Raw genomic sequence first — 23,828 nt, forward strand, 5'->3', positions numbered from 1 at the left:
GTTGACGTTCATAAGATGAAGTCGTGTTTCTGTGTGACACAACAGCTAAGTTTAAGGTGCTAACACTTAGAATGAGAGACTTGGAATGACGAGCTATAAATATAGGCCAATACATTCTGGCACCACCACACCTCTAATAGTAGGAGACAGGTGTGTGTCTGTGTGTGTGTGCTGACAAATTTAACTTCACTCTTGAGTCACAATCAGAAGACTGACAAGCTTCATCTGTTGCAGACAACTATTTTTAATGACCAACTGCAGAAACACAAGGCAAAGAGGCTGAATCTTATCAATGAACTTCAGCAGCCACCAAGTTAAACAGGAAGGAGGATTTTCCTGTTAGGATGAAAGCTACAACAAAAATTGGACGTGAAACTTGGGTGGGGGAAAAAAAAAAAAACAACCTCCTCCGAACAACAGTTAAAGTAAAATTGAAGTTAACCAAATCACAATGCAACACTTAAACAATCATTTTTAGTTGTTGAGCACAGTTACAGGGTGTAGCTGGTAGAGAACGGCTCTGGCGTTTCCACCTCTCGGCTCCACGATGTCCATCCTCAGAGAAGGATCCACCTGCAGGATAAATACATATTTTAAAGCACAAGGACCTAAATGTGCCTAAGCAGAGCAGATGATCAAATGAATAAATAAAAGTGCACTGATCTGCTCATTACCTGGTTCCATTTTCCCAGTTTTTCAAACAACTGGGGAGCAATGGCTTCCCTTGGCGGAGACTTCGTGAACAGTCTGCACAATAAAAACAGTAATAACTTAAAAATTCAGCATTTTTACTGTTTTTTCAAAAAAAAACCATTTTTGTTGTCCACCAAAGACATTTTGGCCTTCCCTAAAGAAAGACCATCAGGAAAAAGCTCCCAGTCCTCTGGTAGAGCAGGGGTTGTCAAACTTTTAGGGGCCAGGGACCCCTTACAGGGGTAAAATTGTTCCAAGTACCCCCTTCTAATCCCCATGCTCAGACTGCCTTTTGTACTCCTAGATTATGTAGGAATAATTTATATTTTAAATTTTTCAATATAAATACTCAATCTGTTTCAAAGAGCTATGAACTTCATAGAAAATAAACAAAACAAAATTTAAATAAACATGAACACTTTTAAACTCCGGGCAAATTCAAGATGTATTTAAACTCAGAGCATTTTTTTTTAAATAAATCGGAAAGCTTTCAAAAAAAATAAACAGTGAAAACACTGGAACAATTTAAATGAACCCATTTTGTTTCATGAGCAGTTTAAAGACTATTTAATTGGTTAAATTTTAACACAATGAACATATTTCCCTTATTAAAATTATTTGCAGAAAAATGAAAAATCTAGCAATTTTGCCTTATCTGGCTTTATTTCACACAGTCAATCCAGTCATCAACAACAATTATTCCCTAACTCAGTGAGAAGGATGAGCGCGTCTCTCACTACACAGTTTCTCTATTCTTGTAAGGATGGATAACAAACAGACTCGAAGATCATCTTCCACTTATAAACGAGCTCTGTACTTCACAGTCAAAGTTGAAAATGATGATTTACAGAGGTAAGTGGCAGGAAAGGGGAGCAATATTTGCATACCCTCAGGAGCCAGTTTGGGATGCCACCCTGTCATCTGAAACCAAATGTGCACTGAGGCACACTGAACTTTTTCTGAAGTTGTTATCAGGTTCACCATTAATTTTTTCTGACGCATGTTACCTTTTCACTGAAAAAAATTACTTTGTTTTATCTTTAAACTCTGGGTAATTTTTTATGTGATGCCGCTATAGCTTAGCTGGCTTAATTGCTTGATTTGCTATCACTTGAAGACACACAACACATTTGGGTTTTCCATCGTCATTCTTGATGAAGTCAAACTCGAGGTAACTGTCATACTTTCTCATTTTAGCTGATCTGGCTTTTGCGTTATTTGATGAAGCTTTGAGGGTAAAGAGCACCCACAGGGCGAGTGGGTAATTGTATATATATGTATATATATATATATATATATACACACACCTCAATTGTGCATGTTGACCCCTCAAAGACCTGAGCCAGGAACAACCCCAGTATGTATCTATATCAGACCTGATGAGGCGGTCCCGACAGTCCTCCTGCAGCTGGCTGATCCTGTCAGTCCCCAGATGCAGAGTGCCATTGGGGCCTTCGCACACGAGGTGGTTTATAGCCATTCGTAGAGCATTTATCTGAAAACAAAGAATCAATCAAGTGCCACATCATTTAAACAAACAAGTGAAGTACTACCATCCACACACACCACCAGTGTTGGGGAGTAACGGAATACATGTACCGCCGTTACGTATTTAGAATACAAAATATGAGTAACTGTATTCCGTTACAGTTACCGTTTAAAAAGGTGGTATTCAGAATACAGTTACTTTGTTGAAATAAATGGATTACACTGCGGTACTTTCCTGTTTCATCTTGTCGCGGGTCAGGACTGTTTGGGTTTTGTTTGACAGCTACGTTCTTTCGTTCCAGGCGGCAGCGTTACGGTTGCCATGGTTACAGGGCGACGCTCTCTCTCTCTCTCTGCGACTGTGTGTTTCCTGGGTGAGAGAGCGCCTTTTCGTTGTTGTGCTAAGCTAACAGGCAGAATGCTACAAGCATAGCTCTAAAGAATGTAGCATCATGGGCAGTGTAGTCCGTGCTGCAGGGAGAATGCACTGCCATACACCTTATGTGTCTGTGAGCGCGAGGAGGGAGAAAAAGGAGAGTGGAAAGGTACGAGTTGCCGTCGAGGAAAAACGGGAGCTGGAAGCATGTAAATATAATAATAACCACTGCAGCCAAGAAGAGTGCCTGACGAGCCCAGTTGTAAGTAAGCTATTAAGACTTGACTGTACACCGTGTTCGTGTTTTCCTCCGAAAACAATAAGTTCCGTTGGAGCAGCCTTTCAACGCCTCTCTCTGTCTCTCGCAAGAAAAATTGACCCACACAACAAAGTAAAGCTATTTTTCGGCTACGAGCCGACAGGGACCCCGCCGTATTAGTCAGAGGTCCCTTTACTACAGTTTGGAGTCGCGGACCTTCAGTAATAGTAATAAATCACACAGCAATAGTACATTCACGTAGTTGTAAAAAGCACGATAATATATTACCGTATTTTCACGACCATAAGGCGCACTTAAAAGTCTTAGATTTTCTTCAAAAAGTGCGGCGCGCCCTATAGTGCAGTGCGCCCTATGTGTTGTAAGGAGGACGTAGTAGAGAACACCATGAGAACGTTAAAGGGTGAAGTGTGGGCGTTGATCGTATATACCGGGACAATCGCACATACCTGTATAAAAGAACAGGTATGTGCATTATGCAGGACATCGTTGTTTTAACAACCCTGAAAATGGCAAAGAGACACGCTTACGAAGCACAGTTTAAACTGAAGGCCATCAGCTACGCGGAGGAACATGGAAATCGAGCAGCGGCGAGAGAATTTAAGATAAACGAATCGATGGTTCGCAAATGGAGGAAGCTGGAAAACAAGCTCCGGCAGGTCAAGAAGACGCAGCTGAGTTTCCGCGGACATAAGGCGAGGTGGCCCGAGTTGGAGGAAAGACTCGAGCGGTGGATCATCGAGCAAAGCGCGAGCGGGAGAAGCGTTTCGACGGTCACCATTCGGCTAAAAGCAGTTTCACTAGCTGAAGAGATGAACATTGAACATTTCCAAGGAGGTCCGTCTTGGTGCTTTCGTTTTATGAAACGGTGCCATTTTTCCATCCGGACCAGGACTACGATAGCGCAGCAACTTCCAGCGGATTATAAGGAAAAGCTGGCCATCTTCCGCTCCTACTGCAGCAAACACATCGGCGACAAAAACATCCAGCCCAGCCACATCACAAACATGGACGAGGTCCCGCTCACTTTTGACATCCCGGTGAGTCACACTGTGGAGAAGAAGGGGACCAGCACGGTAGCGATACGCACAACGGGGCACGAAAAGTCTTCTTTTACTGTTGTGCTTGGCTGCCATGCTAATGGACAGAAACTGCCGCCTATGGTGATTTTTAAGCGAAAGACTTTGCCTAAAGAGAAGTTTCCAGCAGAAATCATCATTAAGGCAAATGAAAAGGGCTGGATGGATGAGGAAATGATGAAAGACTGGCTGAGGGAGGTGTATGTAAGGAGACCAGGTGGTTTTTTCCACGCATCACCATCGCTCTTAATCTGTGACTCTATGCGTGCCCATCTCACAGCCGATGTGAAAAAACTAGTGAAACAAATGAACTGTGAGCTTGCTGTCATTCCGGGAGGCCTGACAAAGGAACTCCAGCCGCTGGACATCGGTGTGAACCGCCCGTTCAAAGTAAGGCTGCGAGCGGCCTGGGAGCGATGGATGACCGGTGGAGACCACAGTTTCACTAAGAGTGGAAGGCAGCGCCGGGCGAGTTACGCCACAATTTGCCAATGGATTGTAGATGCTTGGGCTAACATGTCTGCTGGCTCTGTTGTTCGAGCTTTCGCAAAAGCCAGCATCGTTTCCGAGGAGCCGCACGGCACGGAAAGTGACTCTGACGGTGAAGACAGTGAACCTGGCATGTTTGATGGAGATTTAGCGCAGCTGTTCAATTCAGACACAGAGGATGAGGACTTCGATGGGTTTAATTGATGATAAAAATGTGAGTACCAAACTTTGTTTTGCTCCTGCTTTATTTTTAAATACGCACACTTGTATGCTTGTGTGTTGTTGATGATGACGATTACCGGCAATAGAAATGTGAGTAAGGTACCGAATTCCCGTTTGCTCCCGCTTTATTTTTAAATACGCATACGGTACTTGTATGCGCCCTATGGTCCAGTGCGCCTTATGTGTGTGTTAAATACAGTAAGGGCACACATAACTGAGACTGCGCCTTTTAGCACAGTGCGCCTTATGGTCGTGAAAATACGGTAAGTAATCCAAAGTATTCAGAATACGTTACTCTCATTGAGTAACGTAACGGAATACGTTACAGAATACATTTTGGGGCATGTATTCTGTATTCTGTAACGGAATACATTTTAAAAGTAACCTTCCCAACACTGCACACCACTGCCAGTATCACAAAGCATAGCTACAAACTGTATAAAAAGTAGTTTAGAACTCTATTTTCAAGCTTCAACATTAGCACTAATGACAGAAATGACCACATCTGGATCACATTTGGATGAAAGGGTGGAGAGCTAATGTATTAGCAAATGTTAGCAAACTGCATGAGTAAAGTGCACACATACTTACACATAATGGTTAGTGTTACCAGATTAATAAAATACTAAAATTTCCCCAACAGCGAAGCACACACAGCAAGCCGTTCTTAATATTTGGAGAACTGAAAAACTCTTATTATGCCTGCCATGTAGGAACCTTCCTAAATGACACTGACTATTCAAACATGCACAAAGATTTCTATTCAGAATCCTTTGAGTGGCTGTTTTGATGATTTTACACAACGGTCTCTGAGGTTAAATTTACCTCAGTGATGTCGTCAACATCAATCTTCACATCAAAGGACAGTTCGATGTCATGTTCAGGCAGGATGGCCTCCTGTTTCTGACTGTTGAAGCCTAAGCCACAGAGTGCCCCAGTGTAGCAGGTTCTCTCTTCATCAGTGCTAAAAATAAATATGTTAGGTAAATAAGAATGTGAGTTTCTGTACATATATGTGCAGCGGTAATGCACATTTAACCAACCGTAGCTCCATGATGGGAGTGAAGAGCATCATTACAAGTGCAGGCAGTCCAGGGATGTCTGGCAAAATGGAGGTGTCTTTCAGCAGAATACGGGTACCTGCAACACAAACACACCCTTAAAGCTCTACATAAGATAAGACCCATTGCCAAGATCAAAACAATGCTCTCATAATCTGACCTGGAAAAAGTCATCTATGGCTTTGTTTTCTCTAGGCTAGATTAAAGCAAACCCTTCTATTTGGTAAAAATAAAAAGTTAGTCTGTCACCTTCAGCTAGCTCAAAATGCTTTTAGTGCATTATTTTATTGATCACCTCTAAAGGAGACCAGGGCCCAAAACAGAAATACTGAATTTTTGAGTCAAATTACAGCCTCAGATGCTTTTGGCTGTTCCAAAGTCGAGGTTGAACTCTAGAGGTGATGGTGCTTTTACCATTAAAGCGCCTCTGCATTTGAACCACCTCGTTATGTCATCCTTTCTGTGTAAATTTAATATTCTGCCTTGCTTATATTTCAAAGTCACAAATATTATGATTAAAGCTGAATTTAGAGCTCAAGCTTCTTGATGCAACTCCCCAATTTATAGTCTTGGGAACAGGACTAGGAGGACACTACCCTTGTAATATTTTGTTTATCTGGTACCTGTGGAGCTGACTGACACAGTCCCAGCCACCAGCATCTTCTGATGTCTGCAATGTGGGTTTTCATTCAGAGCCAAGGAGTTGATGCTGTTCTTCTCTATACATACAGTCCTACAGGAGGATACAGTGATCATCAGCTGAGGCAGAGGGAGGGTGGTTGTAGGTACATATTCTTGTTTTGCTTTGTTTTGTTTTTTAAATCTCTGTAGTGCTTACTTGTAGAGCGTGTTGCTCCTCAAGCTGTGGAAGCTCATCATATGAGGACTGGTTGGTCCATGCAGACGAACCTGCAGTGTCAGAGGGAATAGCAATCAGACATAACATGATGCATTCACTGATCACAGTGATGCAAAACTGTGTCGTCACTGTTCTGGCTGTCACATTGAATGGGTGTGCCTCTGAATGAACACAAACACATGAACTGAGCCACTGAAATGGCTCCCTCTTCTGGATAAACTGACAGCAGCAAACAGTAAAAAAGGCGGTGGCATCCATCACACATTCAACACCAAAGACTCAGTGTTATTCAAAACCCACCATTAGCTATAGATATTGTCTTTCTAACAATTCAGTCAAAACCTTAAAGATCTTCAACCATTCTAGTTTTACTAGACTAGGATGCTTTCATGAGAAATTACCAGCACTGCACAGGCATCACAGGAACACGAAGGTGACAATTAACTACTTTTGGGGCATTTGTATTCCATTTTTAGTCTTGGTTTCAGAATTGTTAAAGCCCTGTTTACTAAGCATGCTGTAACATATTTTCTGATTCCTTCTTAGAAGCATCTAAATGTGCAAAACTTTGCCTGGATTGTTTCGTACTTTTGTCCTGGAATAGGACTGGGGTTGCTTGGAAAAGTGGGTAAGCAGGCTGTCGATGAGCTCCTTCTCCTCTTTTTTGCGGTTGCTCCAGGTGTTGCTTACAGAGTTGGGCACATATGTACCTTCCTCCATGTCCTTGTACAGAGACATCAGCACCTCATGGTTTTGCTGCAAGAGCACAAAAACATTCAATACTTTGACTGAGAAAAGCACAAAATGCTTCAGATCTATTCATACAGAACTTTTTGTCTCAATGCATCTCAGTCTGCCTGCAGCACATGCAGCAAACCTGAGGCCAGACATCTCAAATAGTTTGTCTTTAAAATTCTAGCTTTCATTTTTACTTCAATTAGCTAAAGTATTTTTTCAATACAAGTTTTGTTTTAAGTTCAGTTTAAAAAACTGAAATAACTTCATCTTAAGCTGCTAAGAGAACTAGTATTTCTTTCTGCTTATTGTGTCACCTTGGAGTCAAAGCTCTCTTCAGCCTTCACAGCATGTCCTTCTTCCACCAGCAAGTCTACCACGCTGGTGTTTGCTGTCTCAGAGTGGATGAGCAGATCCACACGCATCACACCATAGAGGATGGAGTACAGGGACACGATGAGAGATTGGCCCTTCACTAGATTGATGAAGCGGTTGCGGGCGCGGCTGCTCCACTGGTTCCCCAGAATGATGGACTGATTTGAAGGACGCATACCAGTGACCTGGAACTCCTGAGCCTGATATGATAAGCAGTTTATCTGTTACTATTAATCTGGTGTGCATTTTATCTGCTGACTGATTGTGGCATTTATGATGTTGCTACCTGGAAAGGATGAGACAGCAGATCAGACGGCAGCTCTCTGAGGCTGCTGCAGGAAACGATCTCATTGTTGCCATAGTCCAAAAAGAAGACCTGCAGAAAGATGAGACGCCTGGGTGATAAATTTGCAAAAATTACCATGTTCAAAAAATGTTCTCTGGTTTTAGAGACCAAGGAGGAACTACATCCAATTTCATGAAGCACTGAAATACCAGGACCCAGATCTATTTGAAGATTTCAAGTTGAGCAAGTTGCAGTTCTTAATAAAAAAATTACAAACAAACAACATCTACATTTTTTTCTGAGACATATATATATACATATAAAATATTTAAATGTTAAGGCTAAAATGTTATGAGTTTAGAAGTGATATATATATAGATATATATATATATAATGAACCGTTCGATACAGTGCTTTCAGTTCGGTACGCATATGTATCGAACAATACAACATTTTTAATTTATTTTATCAACTTTTCTTCTGACGATGCTGTCTGTGTTGAGCGCTCAGTGGATCTGCGTTCGACTACTCCGCCTAGGCTGCACTGTCGAGCGCAGATCCACTGAGCGCAGCACAAGCTAGTGAGACAGAAGCTAAGCTTGTTGCAACATGGCAACTGCCTCAACGCTACCTGAAATTGAACCTCCCCCACCCTCATTCAGATCTGGCCTTTGAAACTATCTTGGTTTTCATGTGACGTATGACCCTGATGGTAAGCACGTCATGTACAAAAGTAAAACAGTATGTCGGATGTGCCACGCAAAGCTCAATTGGTGGGAACTAGTGCATTAGAGCAGTTAGCCTGTTAACGCCGTCCAGCCCCATGCACGGGGCGATCCGCGGTAACTCGTTAATGGAGATTTGCGTTAATGTCATTTTAACGAAATTAACGCCGACAGCACTAGTGGGAACAAAATTAATATGACTGCAGATTTATGCCGACATCATCCTAGTGGAAGCAGACAAAAACAACAAGCACGCATGCTACAAACTTTACCCGAGTCATTTAGACAGCCGTTAGCACAGGATTCTCCTTATGGGACTTGATATGTTTAATATGCTGTTGAGAATATAGCCCAGAAGAAGCGTATAGTATAGCTTTTATTTTGGAAAGAGACATTTCTCTGTAATAAACTCTCTTTTCCAAAGATGAGGGATTTCTCGATCAGATAGATTTTTTTTATTTTTTTATTACTTTGTTGTTTCAGCAACATTACATTTAAAACTGTACGTTTGAGTTAAAATATATATGTATAATTTTAATAAATGACAAATTAAAAAGACATGAACATTTTTTTGTATCGAAAAAATATCAAACCGTGACACCAAAGTATCGAAGCGAACCGTGAATTTTGTGTATCGTTGCACCCCTAATAAGTATATTTACTTAGGAAAATGAAGAAAGTTTAATTGTATTTCGGTAACTGCAAGTACTGTGTTTTTATCTTTTTTCAATAAAAATATTTGCAAAAAAAAAAAAAAAAAAAAAAAAAGTTCAAATGGAAAAATTACAGCTAGACCTTCAAACCAATAAGCTCAACTCTTTCCCCTCAGATGCCTGTTTGAGTGTGCATCAGAAGTCAGTGAGGGTGATCTCAACCTACACAGCTCACCCTTGTAAAAAACTGTGACCTGATCTAATGGTCAAACATATATACTGAGGTTTCAAAACTCATCATTAAGGGTACTGGGGAGATTGTCAAATGCCATCTTCATGGGTGAACTTCTGTCTGGACTTTAAAAAGGTACAGAATCCTAACTACGACAGGCTAATCACAAGTAAAAAAGATAGAAAAATAGAAGTAAAACTTGCAGAGAAAAGTTACAGAGAAAATAAACGGGTGTCCTAAATTTTGAGCAGCAGGCTGCAGAGTGTAAGTAATATTTACCTCCACTGTGTTGCCACGCATGTGTAGGATCTTGGCACGGTAGTACATGTTCTGCTCATTGAACTCAGAGTAGGGAGCCAGGCACAGCAGGTTGGGGTAGAGCGACACAGTTAAAGGATGCAGCGTGCATGTGTTAATATCTGCTGTCATTTGGCGCTGTTTTTCCAAGCTGGCTTCATCTGCTTGGAACCCCCAGAAATGACCAACCTCCACCACCTACAGCAGATTTCAGAGACGATACATCCATTAATATTTATTCAAATAAAGAAAGTCGGGTATTTAGTAGGGGAAATAAAAACAGAATAGAAGACTAACTTTTGTGATGTTCACCACAAACAAGCGATTGGGGGGTAGCTTGGCGGGGTCGATGGTGCTGCTGACCACTCCCACTGGGCAGACAGACTGGCTCTGGAAGTCAACATTCACGCTGCACAGAAACAGAGATTTTAGGTGATGCTTCGCTGTCACCACTGACTACACACTGGCATGTGTGTACTTATAGCCATTTTACTGTGATGAGTTAAACTGAGTCAGCATCTCATTTTAAAGAGTAAACAGATGTCTGCTATGTGTTCACCAAAATAAAACATTTTAAGAACAAGCAAACGTACAATTTTATTCAGAATTTACCAGCAATAACAACAGCTGAACATTATATTTTATGGAAAAAAAACACAAATTATGAGGAGAAGCTAAAACTGTATTTTATCAAAATATGTCAGCATTCTTACAATTAAATAAATGTGTCACCCTACAGCCCAGCAGGGGTAGGAAGAAGCTGGCACTGCTTTGCCTAAAACCTCCACTCTGAGTCCAATGATTGCTGGCAAGAGGCATGCAGAGTGCTAGGATGTCAGATTACATTAAGGTTTAGGGCCAAGGCACTGACCACTGCAGCCTGTTATGTAGGGGTTAGATTTGCCAGAAACACTGAGTCCTCAAATGACAGACACAGCCACAACTTAGTGGTTAAGATGACATTTTGTCCTTGCCGAACATGTTCAAGATTTCAGCTCATGACTTAGATTTTTCTCAGAGAGACAACTACATTTGGCATCTGAAATATGCGAAACTCGGCGTACCGTGAATATTTCATGTGAGTTATGTGTCTGTTCCCAGCGCAGTTTTCTATTTGTTCAATGGGGTAGACTGACAGCTCCATTGCAGGGCTCTGATAGGCCAGCAGGAGGGCAAGAGACACTTCAGGTAGCACACCAGAGTCCTGGGATGTCCTGTAGAACTCCACATATGCTCTGAGTGCGCGCACACACACACACACACACACACACACACACACACACACACACACACACACACACAAAGTGAGATTAAAACTAAGTGCACAAAGGTTCAAGCAGACAAAGTACTGAGTGATGATGTTTGACTTGCCACAGTAGCCTCTAGTACCTGGAGCTATCAAAGGAAATGGCTTTGACCTGTCCACAGAGGCGGAACAGGCACTGCAGCTGCTTGTAATACAGGAAACTGTACGGTGGAAGGTTCCTCAACTAAAAACAACAGTTTGATGATACAATTAGAAAAACAAAACTGACAATTTAATTGCCTATAAACCAAATTATAATTTGGACAAAAATAAAAAGTCTGGGTCCGAAAAGTGAATGCTTAATTGCCTTAAACCTTTCTAAAGGCTAGCAGCAGTGACAACCTCTTCTAAGTTTGTGGTGAAGCGGCCCTTATTTCTTCACTTTGTGATTATTTTCCTAATGAACCTGGGCTCAGTTGATAGTTTCAGGTCAAACGGAATAAAATAATTTTGATTTAAAAAATTTGGGTGATTATTAGAGTGATAAAAAAGGATTATTCTGTTTATGCTCAGCTGCTCACTACCTGTGAAATGTAAACACCTTTGAGTTACTGTATCTTACTTTGTAATAACTTGTACACTCAAATTTTAACCGTACAGAATTTCCAACTCATCTGTCATTACACTTGTATCCTTCCATTTCTCTCGATTAGAAAGTAGGATGGCTAGCATGTTGCAGCCTCCTTCATCGACATCATCATACCCGACGCATACACAGGGTCTATCTTTAACCTCCTAGGACCTGGTGTCCACATATTTGAACATCACATTTTGGGTTGTCTAGACCAAAATACTAAATTTGGGCCTACATGGGCCTGATATCCACTTACGAGGACATTATGCTGCCACTGTTCTATCAAAATTAAAACAAATGTACTCTTATGTGGATCTAATTTTTCTCAGAAACAAAAATCAGGTCATTCTTTTTTTTTTTTTTTTTTTTTTACATTCATCAGGTCCCAATCAGCCCAGACACCAAAGAGAAATTGTAAATGCATGCCATGAAAGAGGTCAGGTTTTAGGAGGTTAAAGCAGCTTTGTATTATCCTTCACACAGTTTAAAATCACACTTGGAGCATTTCAGAAGCAGAGCGTTCAGTCTGTGTGGTGCCTTTTATTAAGAAAATTTAAAAATGATCCAAATTTGTGTCTCAGTGGTTGGACTATATATACATATCTTTCTTTTAAAAAAGGGAATGAGTTGAGGGCTGCTTCTTGGCAGCTTTTGAAACATCCTAAAGAACAAACACTGTTTTGAGTGGGCACAATCAACTCTGGTGGTCAGAGGTAGAAGCCAGGAAATGATGCTTACAGAATATTTTTAATGCTTTTGAAAAGCAGCAAAATTGGCTTCAGATTCCAGCTAGACAAGCAAATATAAATGTGTAGAGCAGGCAAACACAGAGACACTATTGGCTACAAATTTTTGTGGAGACGTGACTACAAACAAGATCACTTGATCTGTATTTAAGACAATTTAATTGGATAAGTGGAAGAAATCGATGGATGGATGGATGGATAGATACTTTATGCACTTTTAATTAAAAACTGTCCATCAAACATCTTTAAAAACTTTAAGGACATGCAAGCAAGCTGCGAAAAGGGAGTGAGATAAATTTGTCGTTCTTAGACATTTACGAGAAAAGTAAAGCCTGTTTTAGGTAAATCATCAGCCAGCTTGAATTGTACATGAAGTCTAATAATGATAACAACAACCAATTGCTTATTAACAAGTTTATAAATAATTCTTATTATGTTAATAACGTAATGTGCTATGTTAACATGAAGTAAAGTGTAGCTGAGCCAAGCTGTAGATGAGGTAATAATACCATCACTGTCGTTCTGGGGTTGAAGCCACTCAGCTCTCTGGAAGCCAGGGCTTCATCTATATCCACCTGGAGAAAGTAGTTTGGGTAGTACGCACCAGCAATGACCACCTAAGAAGCAGTGAGTCACAATTTACATCAAACTGACAGTCAAATATACTCAGACATGCAAAACAACCCAAAGCTCCTTACATTGTCACACTATGATGTTTAAGACAATTTATAAACATCCCACAGTTTTCAGCAAAGACTAACCTGAAGAATGAATGCCTGCTTGCGTGCACTGGTGTAGTCTGAGAACTGGCTTTCCTCTGCTACATTCATGTTGAATTGGGACACACGCTTCTTCAGCTCCTCATACAGCTCTGCAACCTGGTCAGCAATTTCAGCAAGCAAGTATTTATACTTTCTTTAAACTGCATGTCCAACAGCTAGAAAACATTGTAAGGACTATAAATTTTAATACCTAATTTGCAAAAGACATCATGGGGTTACCCATGAGCTCACAAAAGGAATCAAATTTAAATTAACTTAGCGCAAAAAGTAAGGCAATTTGTGTTTTGTTGTTTATTGCTTTGTTGTAACAAAGCTTCCTGGCAACACTGTTGGAAAGCCTGTTAATTTCCCCTGAAACTGTGGCTCATTTGCTTACTTTCTGTGCCAAGTTTGTATCAGCTTAAAATACACTGCAATTATCACTTAACACCTGCTATTTAATGCACTCAGGTCACGCCTTCTCCTGAAATGTTATTCTCTGAACACATGCGACTTTGATCTCTGTACCTCTCTGATCCTCTTGATCTGAATGAAGTTCTCCTTTCCCCAGTCCAGTTCATCCTAAGAAGAAAAGGCAGCAAATACATTTAATTTTTGCCAAAAACACAAAACAAACAGACAAAAAAAAACAAAAACATTGTTATAATGTTGTGTTAAGTTTAATTCACTCTTAGAATTTGAATACCTCAACACTTTTATGGGAGGCTAAAAATTCTAAGTAGGTACCCTGATCATTTCTATAATACCTAGATCTTTCTGGCCTCAGCAAACAACAACCAGGCTATAACAACAATAACAGCAGCTACTAAGAACTGTTATGTGAGGTCTTTGACATGAAAAACAGGGCACAGAATATATTGCAAAAACACAGGATAAATCTTGTTTTGAGTGACAACTTCACAGAGTCAGCTAGAAGTTAAACTGTAAAGAAGATGGTTCTACAGCAGGATAATGATCCAAAAAATAGACCTCAAAAGTCACCAGGTGAATAACTTTTTTACTAGAGACAATTGCTGTACGAACACAAAAAGTGCTGGCAGGTTGATGGGGATGGTTCATAAAAAGCCCTCCCACATAGTGCGTGGGTTTTGTTTCTATGGCAACATCATCTAGACAACATATCACCAATCTGACCAGTGTTATATGATAGACTATCCTTGCCCCTTTCCTATTTATTCCCTATTTCTTATTCCTAGACTTTAATCCCTGTGACGCTGACATGGATAGTCAGGTTGGAGAGACATGGTCAGAAGAAGCTGCTCCTCCATTTTTTGGCTACCCATTTAATGTGATTTGTTGCCTTAAAAACTGATAACAGCAATGGCACCAGCACCTATTATTGTCTATATTTTATAGAGAATTAGCCTTGGAAAATCACTTGCCACAGGATCCAAAATCCTGAAACCAGGAAGGAAGATAGTTGTACATTTTCTTTGTTTCAAATACTGTAGTAATATCTCCATTAGCTCTAATAATACCCTTTTAGTTGTCTGAGTGAAAAAGTGAATTGCTGAAACAATTACACTACTTCTATTCTTTCAGAATCTCTTGGTATAGTTTGCCTCCTAAGAGGCTTTATGATGTCAGAAAACGTCTCGAGCAGGTCTGACTGTGAGTTAAAGTGAGTGACAATCAGCACTTATTGATCTTCTTTCATTGGTAAGTAGTTTGTACAAAGCTTTCTGGTGTGCTTGGGGTCATTATCCTGGTAGGGTGGCTCACATCGCTGAAGGTTAGAGTAATTTAGTTCATAGTATACCTTTGGGTGCCTCAGCTGTCCTTTCTTCTTGGCTGAGTGCCATGCCTAATATAAAGAAACGAGAGAGAATAGAGCAACCACACATGAAAATCCATTCAAAATCAAAACCTGCTGGAGATATGTAAAAAATTCTTTACCTTGAAGGCATTTAGGAAAGCTATGGAATCACTTGGTGTGCCACGGGTAAAAGCCAGCTTGCTCCTGGAGTTACACATGATACAAAATAATAATAATTACAAAACACACAACCCATATCTGCTTTTGACCTGATTCTAATGTAAACATGTTACAATTAGACACGTGACCAATATAAGTATACACTGGAAGAAAAATTACTGACGATCTAAACTAAAAAATCCCAAACTGGAGGTGAACAGTGGAGTGATGTGACATTATTTTTTCATACTTTTTCATTTTTGCTGGAATGTGAGCATTTTTCTGAATGCATCAGATATTACGCTGCACTAAACATGTAAAGGTGCGTCAAAAGCTCTAGTTTAAATCAAGTTACTTTACTACGTAATGCATGAAATGCAGCCACAGTGTTGGTACACAAAATCTAATGTGACATCATGAGTCTGTAAATCAGTGCACCTGCTGGATCAGACTCACCTATGGCCAGCAATCTGCTGCATGGACGGTATCGCAAAGAAGCTCTTCAGAGAGTGAGAGGCAGCTGAGAATGAGAGAGTATGTTGTGCAAAAGTATTCCGAAAAACATGTTACACATTTAGGCTGTAAAGCTATGTCTCTAGAAAACATGCCGTAAACAACAGATACCACCAAGTACCATGATAGACTAACCAATGATGAGGCACTCATCCAGGCAAAGACGTGGCCCAGGACAATCATCTTCCCCAGGTACAGGTCTAAAGGCAAGTGAGCCAGCACTCGGCCCAGGAACGTCAGCTCACCATCTTCATTTTGACCTCTGCTTTTACTTTTCACAGACAGCGCACCCATCTGCAGTGTGACAGACAGCATACTCTATGCACACAACTAATGAACTTCTAAACTCATAACATTTTAGCTTTAACATATGCGTATATACACACACACACACACACACACACACACACACTAGGGGTGCAACGATACTCGTATCGATATTGAACCGTTCGATACAGTGCTTTCGGTTCGGTACGCATATGTATCGAACAATACAACATTTTTAATTTATTTTATCAACTTTTCTTCTGACGATGCTGTCTGTGTTGAGAGCTCAGTGAATCTGCGTTCGACTACTCCGCTTGGCTGCACTGTCTAGCACAGATCCACTGAGCGCAGCGCAAGTTAGCAAGACAGAAGCTAAGCTCTGGTTGCAACATGGCAAATTGAACCTCCCCCACCCTCATTCAGATCTGGCGTTTGGAACTATTTTGGTCTTCATGTGACGTATGACCCTGAAGGTAAGCGCGTCATGGACAAAAGTAAAACAGTATGTTGGATGTGTCACGCAATGCTCAATTACATGGGTGGGAACTACTGCGTTAGCACAGTTAGCTCGTTAACGTGTTGACGCCGTCTGGCCCCACGCACGGGGCGATCCGTGGTAGCACGTTAACGGAGATTTGCCGTGTTGTGGCGTTAACGTCATTTCAGATTAACGCTGACAGCACTAGTGGGAACAAAATTAATATGACTGCACATTTACGCCGACATCATCCTAGTGCAAAGACAAGTGGAAGCAGACAAAAACAACAAGCACACATGCTACAAACTTTACCCGAGTCATTTAGACAGCCGTTAGCACATGATTCTCCTTATGGGGACCTGATATGTTTAATATGCTGCTGAGAATATAGCCCAGAAGAAGCGTATAGTATAGCTTTTATTTTGGAAAGAGCCATTTCTCTGTAACAAACTCTCTTTTCCAAAGATGAGGGATTCCTCAATCAGATAGATTTATTATTTTATCCCTTTGTTGTTTCAGCAACATTACATTTAAAAACTGTACGTTTGAGTTAAAATATATATTTATAATTTTAATAAATGATAAATTAAAAAGGCATGAACATTTTTTTTAATCGAAAAAATATTGAAACGTGACACCAAAGTATCGAAGCGAACCGTGAATTTTGTGTATCGTTGCACCCCTAGTATATACATACAGGGAGTGCAGAATTATTAGGCAAGTTGTATTTTTGAGGAATAATGTTATTATTGAACAACAACCATGTTCTCAATGAACCCAAAAAACTCATTAATATCAAAGCTGAATGTTTTTGGAAGTAGTTTTTAGTTTGTTTTTAGTTTTAGCTATTTTAGGGGGATATCTGTGTGTGCAGGTGACTATTACTGTGCATAATTATTAGGCAACTTAACAAAAAACAAATATATACCCATTTCAATTATTTATTTTTACCAGTGAAACCAATATAACATCTCCACATTCACAAATATACATTTCTGACATTCAAAAACAAATCAGCGACCAATATAGCCACCTTTCTAAAATGGTAAATGGTAAATGGCCTGCATTTGTATAGCGCTTTTCTAGTCCATAGGACCCCAAAGCGCTTTACACTACATTCAGTCATTCACCCATTCACACACACATTCACACACTGACGATGGCAAGCTACATTGTAGCCACAGCTGCCCTGGGGCGCACTGACAGAGGCGAGGCTGCCGGACAAAGGCGCCACCGGGCCCTCTGACCAACACCACCAACCTTTCTTTGCAAGGACACTCAAAAGCCTGCCATCCATGGATTCTGTCAGTGTTTTGATCTGTTCACCATCAACATTGCGTGCAGCAGCAACCACAGCCTCCCAGACACTGTTCAGAGAGGTGTACTGTTTTCCCTCCATGTAAATCTCACATTTGATGATGGACCACAGGTTCTCAATGGGGTTCAGATCAGGTGAACGAGGAGGCCATGTCATTAGTTTTTCTTCTTTTATACCCTTTCTTGCAGCCACGCTGTGGAGTACTTGGACGCGTGTGATGGAGCATTGTCCTGCATGAAAATCATGTTTTTCTTGAAGGATGCAGACTTCTTCCTGTACCACTGCTTGAAGAAGGTGTCTTCCAGAAACTGGCAGTAGGACTGGGAGTTGAGCTTGACTCCATCCTCAACCCGAAAAGGCCCCACAAGCTCATCTTTGATGATACCAGCCCAAACCAGTACTCCACCTCCACCTTGCTGGCGTCTTGAGTCGGACTGGAGCTCTCTGCCCTTTACCAATCCAGCCACGGGCCCATCCATCTGGCCCATCAAGACTCACTCTCATTTCATCAGTCCATAAAACCTTAGAAAAACCAGTCTTGAGATATTTCTTGGCCCAGTCTTGACGTTTCAGCTTGTGTGTCTTGTTCAGTGGTGGTCGTCTTTCAGCCTTTCTTACCTTGGCCATGTCTCTGAGTATTGCACACCTTGTGCTTTTGGGCACTCCAGTGATGTTGCAGCTCTGAAATATGGCCAAACTGGTGGCAAGTGGCATCTTGGCAGCTGCACGCTTGACTTTTCTCAGTTCATGGGCAGTTATTTTGCGCCTTGGTTTTTCCACACGCTTCTTGCAACCCTGTTGGGTATCTTGAATGAAACGCTTGATTGTTCAGAAGCTTTGCAATTTTGAGACTGCTGCATCCCTCTGCAAGCTATCTCACTATTTTTGACTTTTCTGAGCCTGTCAAGTCCTTCTTTTGACCCATTTTGCCAAAGGAAAGGACGTTGCCTAATAATTCTGCACTCCCTGTACATACACATATATATCTCTATCTATCTATCTATCTATCTATCTATCTATCTATATACATACACACACACACACACACACACACACACACACACACACACACACACACACACACACACAAATCTTTTAATCATAAATCAGCAGTCCCCAACTTTTTTTGCGCCACGGACCGGTTTATGCCCGGCAATATTTTCATGGACCGGCCTTTAAGGTGTCGCGGATAAATACAACAAAATAAAACTAGTACCGGTACGGGAAAAAAAGAAGATTTATTCATAACACACGTGAAGAGACACAGGAAAACCGAGTTAACGATAAAAACGATAACAAAATAACGCTGAAAACTGATAAAAACCCTGAAAACCATACATTTCACACCTGAGCTCTCGCGGCCCGGTACCAAACGACTCACTGACCGGTACCGGTCCGAGGCCCGGGGATTGGGGACCGTTGTCATAAATCATTTAATAAAAACAGCCATGTTATGCTTTTTGGAGTTTTTCTTCATTACTTCATTCTAGCATGTGTTCTTTTTATACACATCCTCCCTTAGGAAGTAAAGCAGTTTGTCAACAACTTGGAAGGTCGGTAGTGCAATCCACAGCTCTTCCTTTTCCTTTTCTACCACAGGAAATTTATTTTGAGTGTCTTCATAGTAATTTTTATACACTGCAGGAAAAACGAAAATAAATATTATACTGCAAATTTGCAAAAAAGTACCATATGCATCAAAATAAACTATTTCCAGCAGTGCAATATGAGTCCTAAGCATCCCAGAAACGACACAGAAAGTCATAAAGTCAAACATAACTTTTAAAAAGACCAGTATAGGCCCTGAGGCCCTGATGGTAAAAAAGACTACATTTCCGCGAAAATGACGTCACTTCCGGTTTCGGGCAGGTAATGGCGGACATGCTAAAGTTCGCGCTGACGTCTATTCCAACGTAGGAAGTGTTACGAACAGCTGATCGGATCAGCAAAGCGTTTTACTGGAATATTATGTTTTTGTTCCTGCAAGCGCTTTTTATGCAGTTTTTGCAAAGCTTTATGTGGAAGGAAACCGTGACCTAGGACAAGCTGATGGCATAAGATGTAAGTACAACTCCTCCAGTTTCATATGCAAAAAAAATTTTTGCGCTAGCTTACGTGGTTGCAGAGCTACCGGGATTTAAAAATAGTTACGTAAAACAGAGCGTGCCCGCTCCGACTGGCTCTAAAGGGTTAAACTGTCAGCAAGGAATTTGCATTTGCACTGTTACATTTTTATATAACTTTTTCTAGTGTCAATTATATCGTCAGTTATATCGTTACCGCAAATTTTCAAATGTATATCGTGATAAATATTTTTGGTCATATCGCCCTGCTCTAATTGTAGGGTCTTTGACTTACAATATAAAGCGCCTTGAGGGGGCTGTTGTGATTTGGTGCTATATAACTGAATTGATAAAACTGAACTGAACTGAAAAAAGTGTGCATTATGGTGAAAAAATGAATTTGATTTAAAAGGTGATTCCAGTGCTCAGTTATACAAAAATAACTATGTAGTCATTTACCAAGAGGTAAAATTAAATACTTAACAAATGCTATTAAATCAGAAATACTAAAATAAAAAGATAACATGCACATTTTCATTCCCTTAGCCTAACACACGACATCATTAATATTCGACATGGCCCTATTGTGCTCTCATGCTACATAAACTATGTGAACACTGGCTGACGCAAAGCTCCTCTCAGAGAACTCAAGGTCTAATCCTCAGACAGAGCTGGCGGTCAGCTGCCCGTCCAAATACATAACAATCACCATTACAGCTACACATTTGCCTGCACTTGACTAAACAATAATGCCTCTCTCAGAACACAATCATCAAGTTACACTCTCTACCTCTTTGAGTTGCAGCACAGTCCTAACTATGTCAGAGAGGTTGGGAGGTGAGAGTGCTGTGGAGAGGAGGGAGCGGGGATCTCCCATGTCCAGCAGCTTCACTTTCAACAAGACAGTGGAGAGCGGAGCAAGCTGAGGAAATGGAAAATAGTAGAGCACAGATCGGTTTTCAGAAGTAAGGTCTGAACTGCATTAAAAACTGGTCACTGGCACAGTCCCTTACCAGCATCTCGGGAATCATGTAGTCTGGGATTTCCTTTTTCCAAAACTCTTTGGTAACAAGTCTGTAACAGTAGCCCTTTGACACTCGACCTGCCCGACCTGTCAGGAAACAAACATTGAGTTAAAGGCAGAAGTGATAGTAAGCACTTAAAAGGTCTAAAATGGTCGTACCTCTGCGTTGGTTGCAGCTGGTTTTGGAGGCCCAGGTGAGATGCAGAGACTCGTAATGGGTATCCAGGTCACACACCAATTGGCGAACCAGGCAGAAGTCAATAACTGTCATTAAAAAAAATGCTAATACAAATTAACTTAAAATAAATACATAAATAGATCTCAGAGAACAAACCACTTAAAACCACATGGGAGCACGATGTGGGCAGTTCTCTTGTAAGTCATGAGTGGAAATCACATTGAGCAAAAACCTTTTCACATAAGCTGAATATTTTTTACATCAACTATTTTACACCAGAGCACCATAGGAGAAATGATTCAACGCAAATCTTTGCTCTAGGTGCAAGACAGACAAAGCGACCTAATTCATGTAATATGGAAATAAACATTAACTAACACATGTTGTCAAATTTTAGGAGATGACATAGTGCAGTTATTTGTTTTTCTATATTTATTCATTGTTGTTTACCTTACTAATTGTATTGTTCTCTCTGATGTTGGCAGCGACACGACCATTAATTTTGATATGGCCTTTGTCTGGTAGTAGGTGCAGGCGGGACTGCTACTTGGGAATTATTTCTTGTATCTTGCTCTTATTTACTGTCTTATTTAACTTCCTTTTTTCCTTACAACATTATTGATATCTGTATGCCTTAATTCTCAGTTTCTTGTAAATAAATGATGAAAGAAGAGTGACAATAGATGAAGTCAAATTTTTAAAAATTTAAAACTGAAAAAACCCACCATATTTGACATCTGGAACAGTCACTGAACTCTCTGCAATGTTGGTGGAAAGGATCACCTGTGAGGATTAGAAGATAATTGGTATAGCAGGTACGGACAGCACATGCAAAAAGTTACGATCAACAGCTTTTACCTTCCTGTATCCAGGAACAGGAAAGAGGAACACGCCGTTCTGCTCCTCCAGTGTCACTGAGGAGTGAAGAGGATAAACCTGCAATCTGAAAAAAGCAGCATGCTCAGTTTGAACTTAATGTTAAAGTACTACTCATTTACCTTTACTGATTTGCTACTTCTGCACCTTCCCCACTATCTACAGAGATTGGATACTTTCTACCACTGTGTATCACGTTCAATGTGCATCTTCACTTTGTGTTTCACTATGGGAGATACAACCTACTCCCAGATTGTGTCAACCCTGAGCCAGAGATGACTGTGCAGCATCCAGCCTGCGAAAATGCACAAACATGTGTGGCATAGCTTAGTTTGCTGCTGCACAAATATTCTGGACCGACATACCTCTGAACAAAGCTCAGAAGGTCATGGTCAAGGTAACTTTATTTATACCCATAGGCAAGGTAAATTTGCTTTACAGAAAAATGATAGCATTTGGCATCCCTTAAAAAACACACATACCTAATAAAGATATAAACCTCACTGTAGCACATATAAAGTAATTTAATATTTCGAATCAAAAACAAAAACAGTTCTTATTTAAATCAGTGACAGCAACGGGGACAAAGCTATTTTCATAACGCTTTGTCCTGCATCTCGGAAATAGAAACCTTCGTCCCGAGGAAAGAAGCTGAAATTTACCCCTTAGAGCAGTGGTTCCCAAACTTTTTTCGCTGGGCCCCCCTTTGTTTTACAGAAAAATGTTCGCGCACACACACGTACGCACTAACACATCCTCCAACCACACGCCCATATTTTGCTCAATTGCGGTTTATTTCACACCTCAAACATTTAGTGAACAATTAAGCAAATACAAGTAATCTGCAGGTAGTAATAAAATAAACTACTAACTCTTTTACACTACGTCCGCACCTACACGGGTATTTTTGAAAACGCAGCTGTTTCGTCCACACGTAAACAACGTTTCAAATCACCGAAAACTGAGATTTTTTAAAATCCTTTTTTGCGTTTACGTGTGGACGAGGAATACAGAGTTCGTCACGCAAAGTCAAAGGTATGTGCCTTTTTTCATGTCAGCTGTGCGCCACGTTATTGTTTACATGAGAGGAATTGCAGAATGGCAGATAGAAACAAAATACTGTTAATCTGACTATCTTCAGGTTTTACACGCAGTTACTGTCCCTCCATTTACAAAGGCAGAGGCGTCACGGTGTCATTATTTTACGTGTAGTTGTTTTTTCCTGTGTAATAATATTCAACATTGCTGTCAATACATTTAAAAAAAAAAAAAAAAAGCCTCTCTGTGCAAAATCCCTCGCTCACCTGGAGACCGCTGGAAGCACTGTGAGAATCATGTTCTTTGATTTCTCCAGTGCCTTCAACACCATTCTTCCCTCGGTTCTGAAGGACAAGCTGGTGAACTCTGGAGTGGACCATCACCTCACTACCTGGATTTTGGACTACCTCACCGACCGACCACAGTATGTGAGGACTCAGGGCTGTGTGTCGGACAGGGTCGTCTGCAGTACGGGGGCCCCACAGGGAACGGTTCTGGCTCCGTTCCTCTTCACCATCTACACTGCATACTTCTCCCACAATTCCACCCAGTGCTTCCTGCAGAAGTTCTCTGATGACTCTGCAATAGTCGGCCTCATCACTGATGGGGACGACAAGGAGTACAGAGGTCTGACCCAAGACTTTGTGGACTGGTGCCAGCTGAACTACCTCCAGATCAACGCCAGTAAAACCAAGGAACTGGTGGTAGACTTCCGCAGGCACAAGCATTCTCCACTGCAACCACTGAACATCCAGGGTATGGACATTGAGGCTGTGGACAGCTACAGGTACCTTGGTGTTCATCTGAACAACAGACTGGACTGGACTCATAACTCAGACGCCCTCTACAGGAAAGGGCAGAGCAGGCTGTACCTGCTGCGGAGACTCAGGTCGTTTGGGGTGG

At 40.9% G+C, this 23,828-nt stretch overlaps 1 protein-coding gene across 1 annotated transcript in view; it reads right to left on the reverse strand.

The window, feature by feature from the left end:
• Positions 1–230: 230 nt before the first annotated feature.
• tdrd9 (tudor domain containing 9) overlaps positions 231–23,828 on the reverse strand; it is a 42,431-nt gene continuing 18,833 nt past the window's right edge. The window contains 27 exon segments of the mRNA XM_086274585.1: positions 231–573; positions 675–747; positions 2,070–2,188; positions 5,450–5,588; positions 5,668–5,764; positions 6,309–6,418; positions 6,524–6,594; positions 7,133–7,300; positions 7,597–7,854; positions 7,941–8,030; positions 9,830–10,045; positions 10,145–10,256; positions 10,912–11,082; positions 11,237–11,337; positions 12,983–13,090; positions 13,235–13,351; positions 13,763–13,816; positions 15,015–15,059; positions 15,152–15,215; positions 15,627–15,690; positions 15,819–15,845; positions 15,848–15,977; positions 20,600–20,731; positions 20,823–20,920; positions 20,993–21,097; positions 21,737–21,794; positions 21,870–21,954. Coding sequence (XP_086130711.1) covers positions 475–573; positions 675–747; positions 2,070–2,188; positions 5,450–5,588; positions 5,668–5,764; positions 6,309–6,418; positions 6,524–6,594; positions 7,133–7,300; positions 7,597–7,854; positions 7,941–8,030; positions 9,830–10,045; positions 10,145–10,256; positions 10,912–11,082; positions 11,237–11,337; positions 12,983–13,090; positions 13,235–13,351; positions 13,763–13,816; positions 15,015–15,059; positions 15,152–15,215; positions 15,627–15,690; positions 15,819–15,845; positions 15,848–15,977; positions 20,600–20,731; positions 20,823–20,920; positions 20,993–21,097; positions 21,737–21,794; positions 21,870–21,954 — 2,911 coding nt within the window. The 3' untranslated portion in view covers positions 231–474.

This window comes from Aulonocara sp. 'chitande type north' Nkhata Bay, linkage group LG19 (assembly GCF_057382095.1).
Source record: "Aulonocara sp. 'chitande type north' Nkhata Bay isolate Kocher_YH1m ecotype deep benthic linkage group LG19, A_spYH_male_GT1.1, whole genome shotgun sequence".
In the NCBI taxonomy this organism is placed as follows: domain Eukaryota; kingdom Metazoa; phylum Chordata; class Actinopteri; order Cichliformes; family Cichlidae; genus Aulonocara; species Aulonocara sp. 'chitande type north' Nkhata Bay.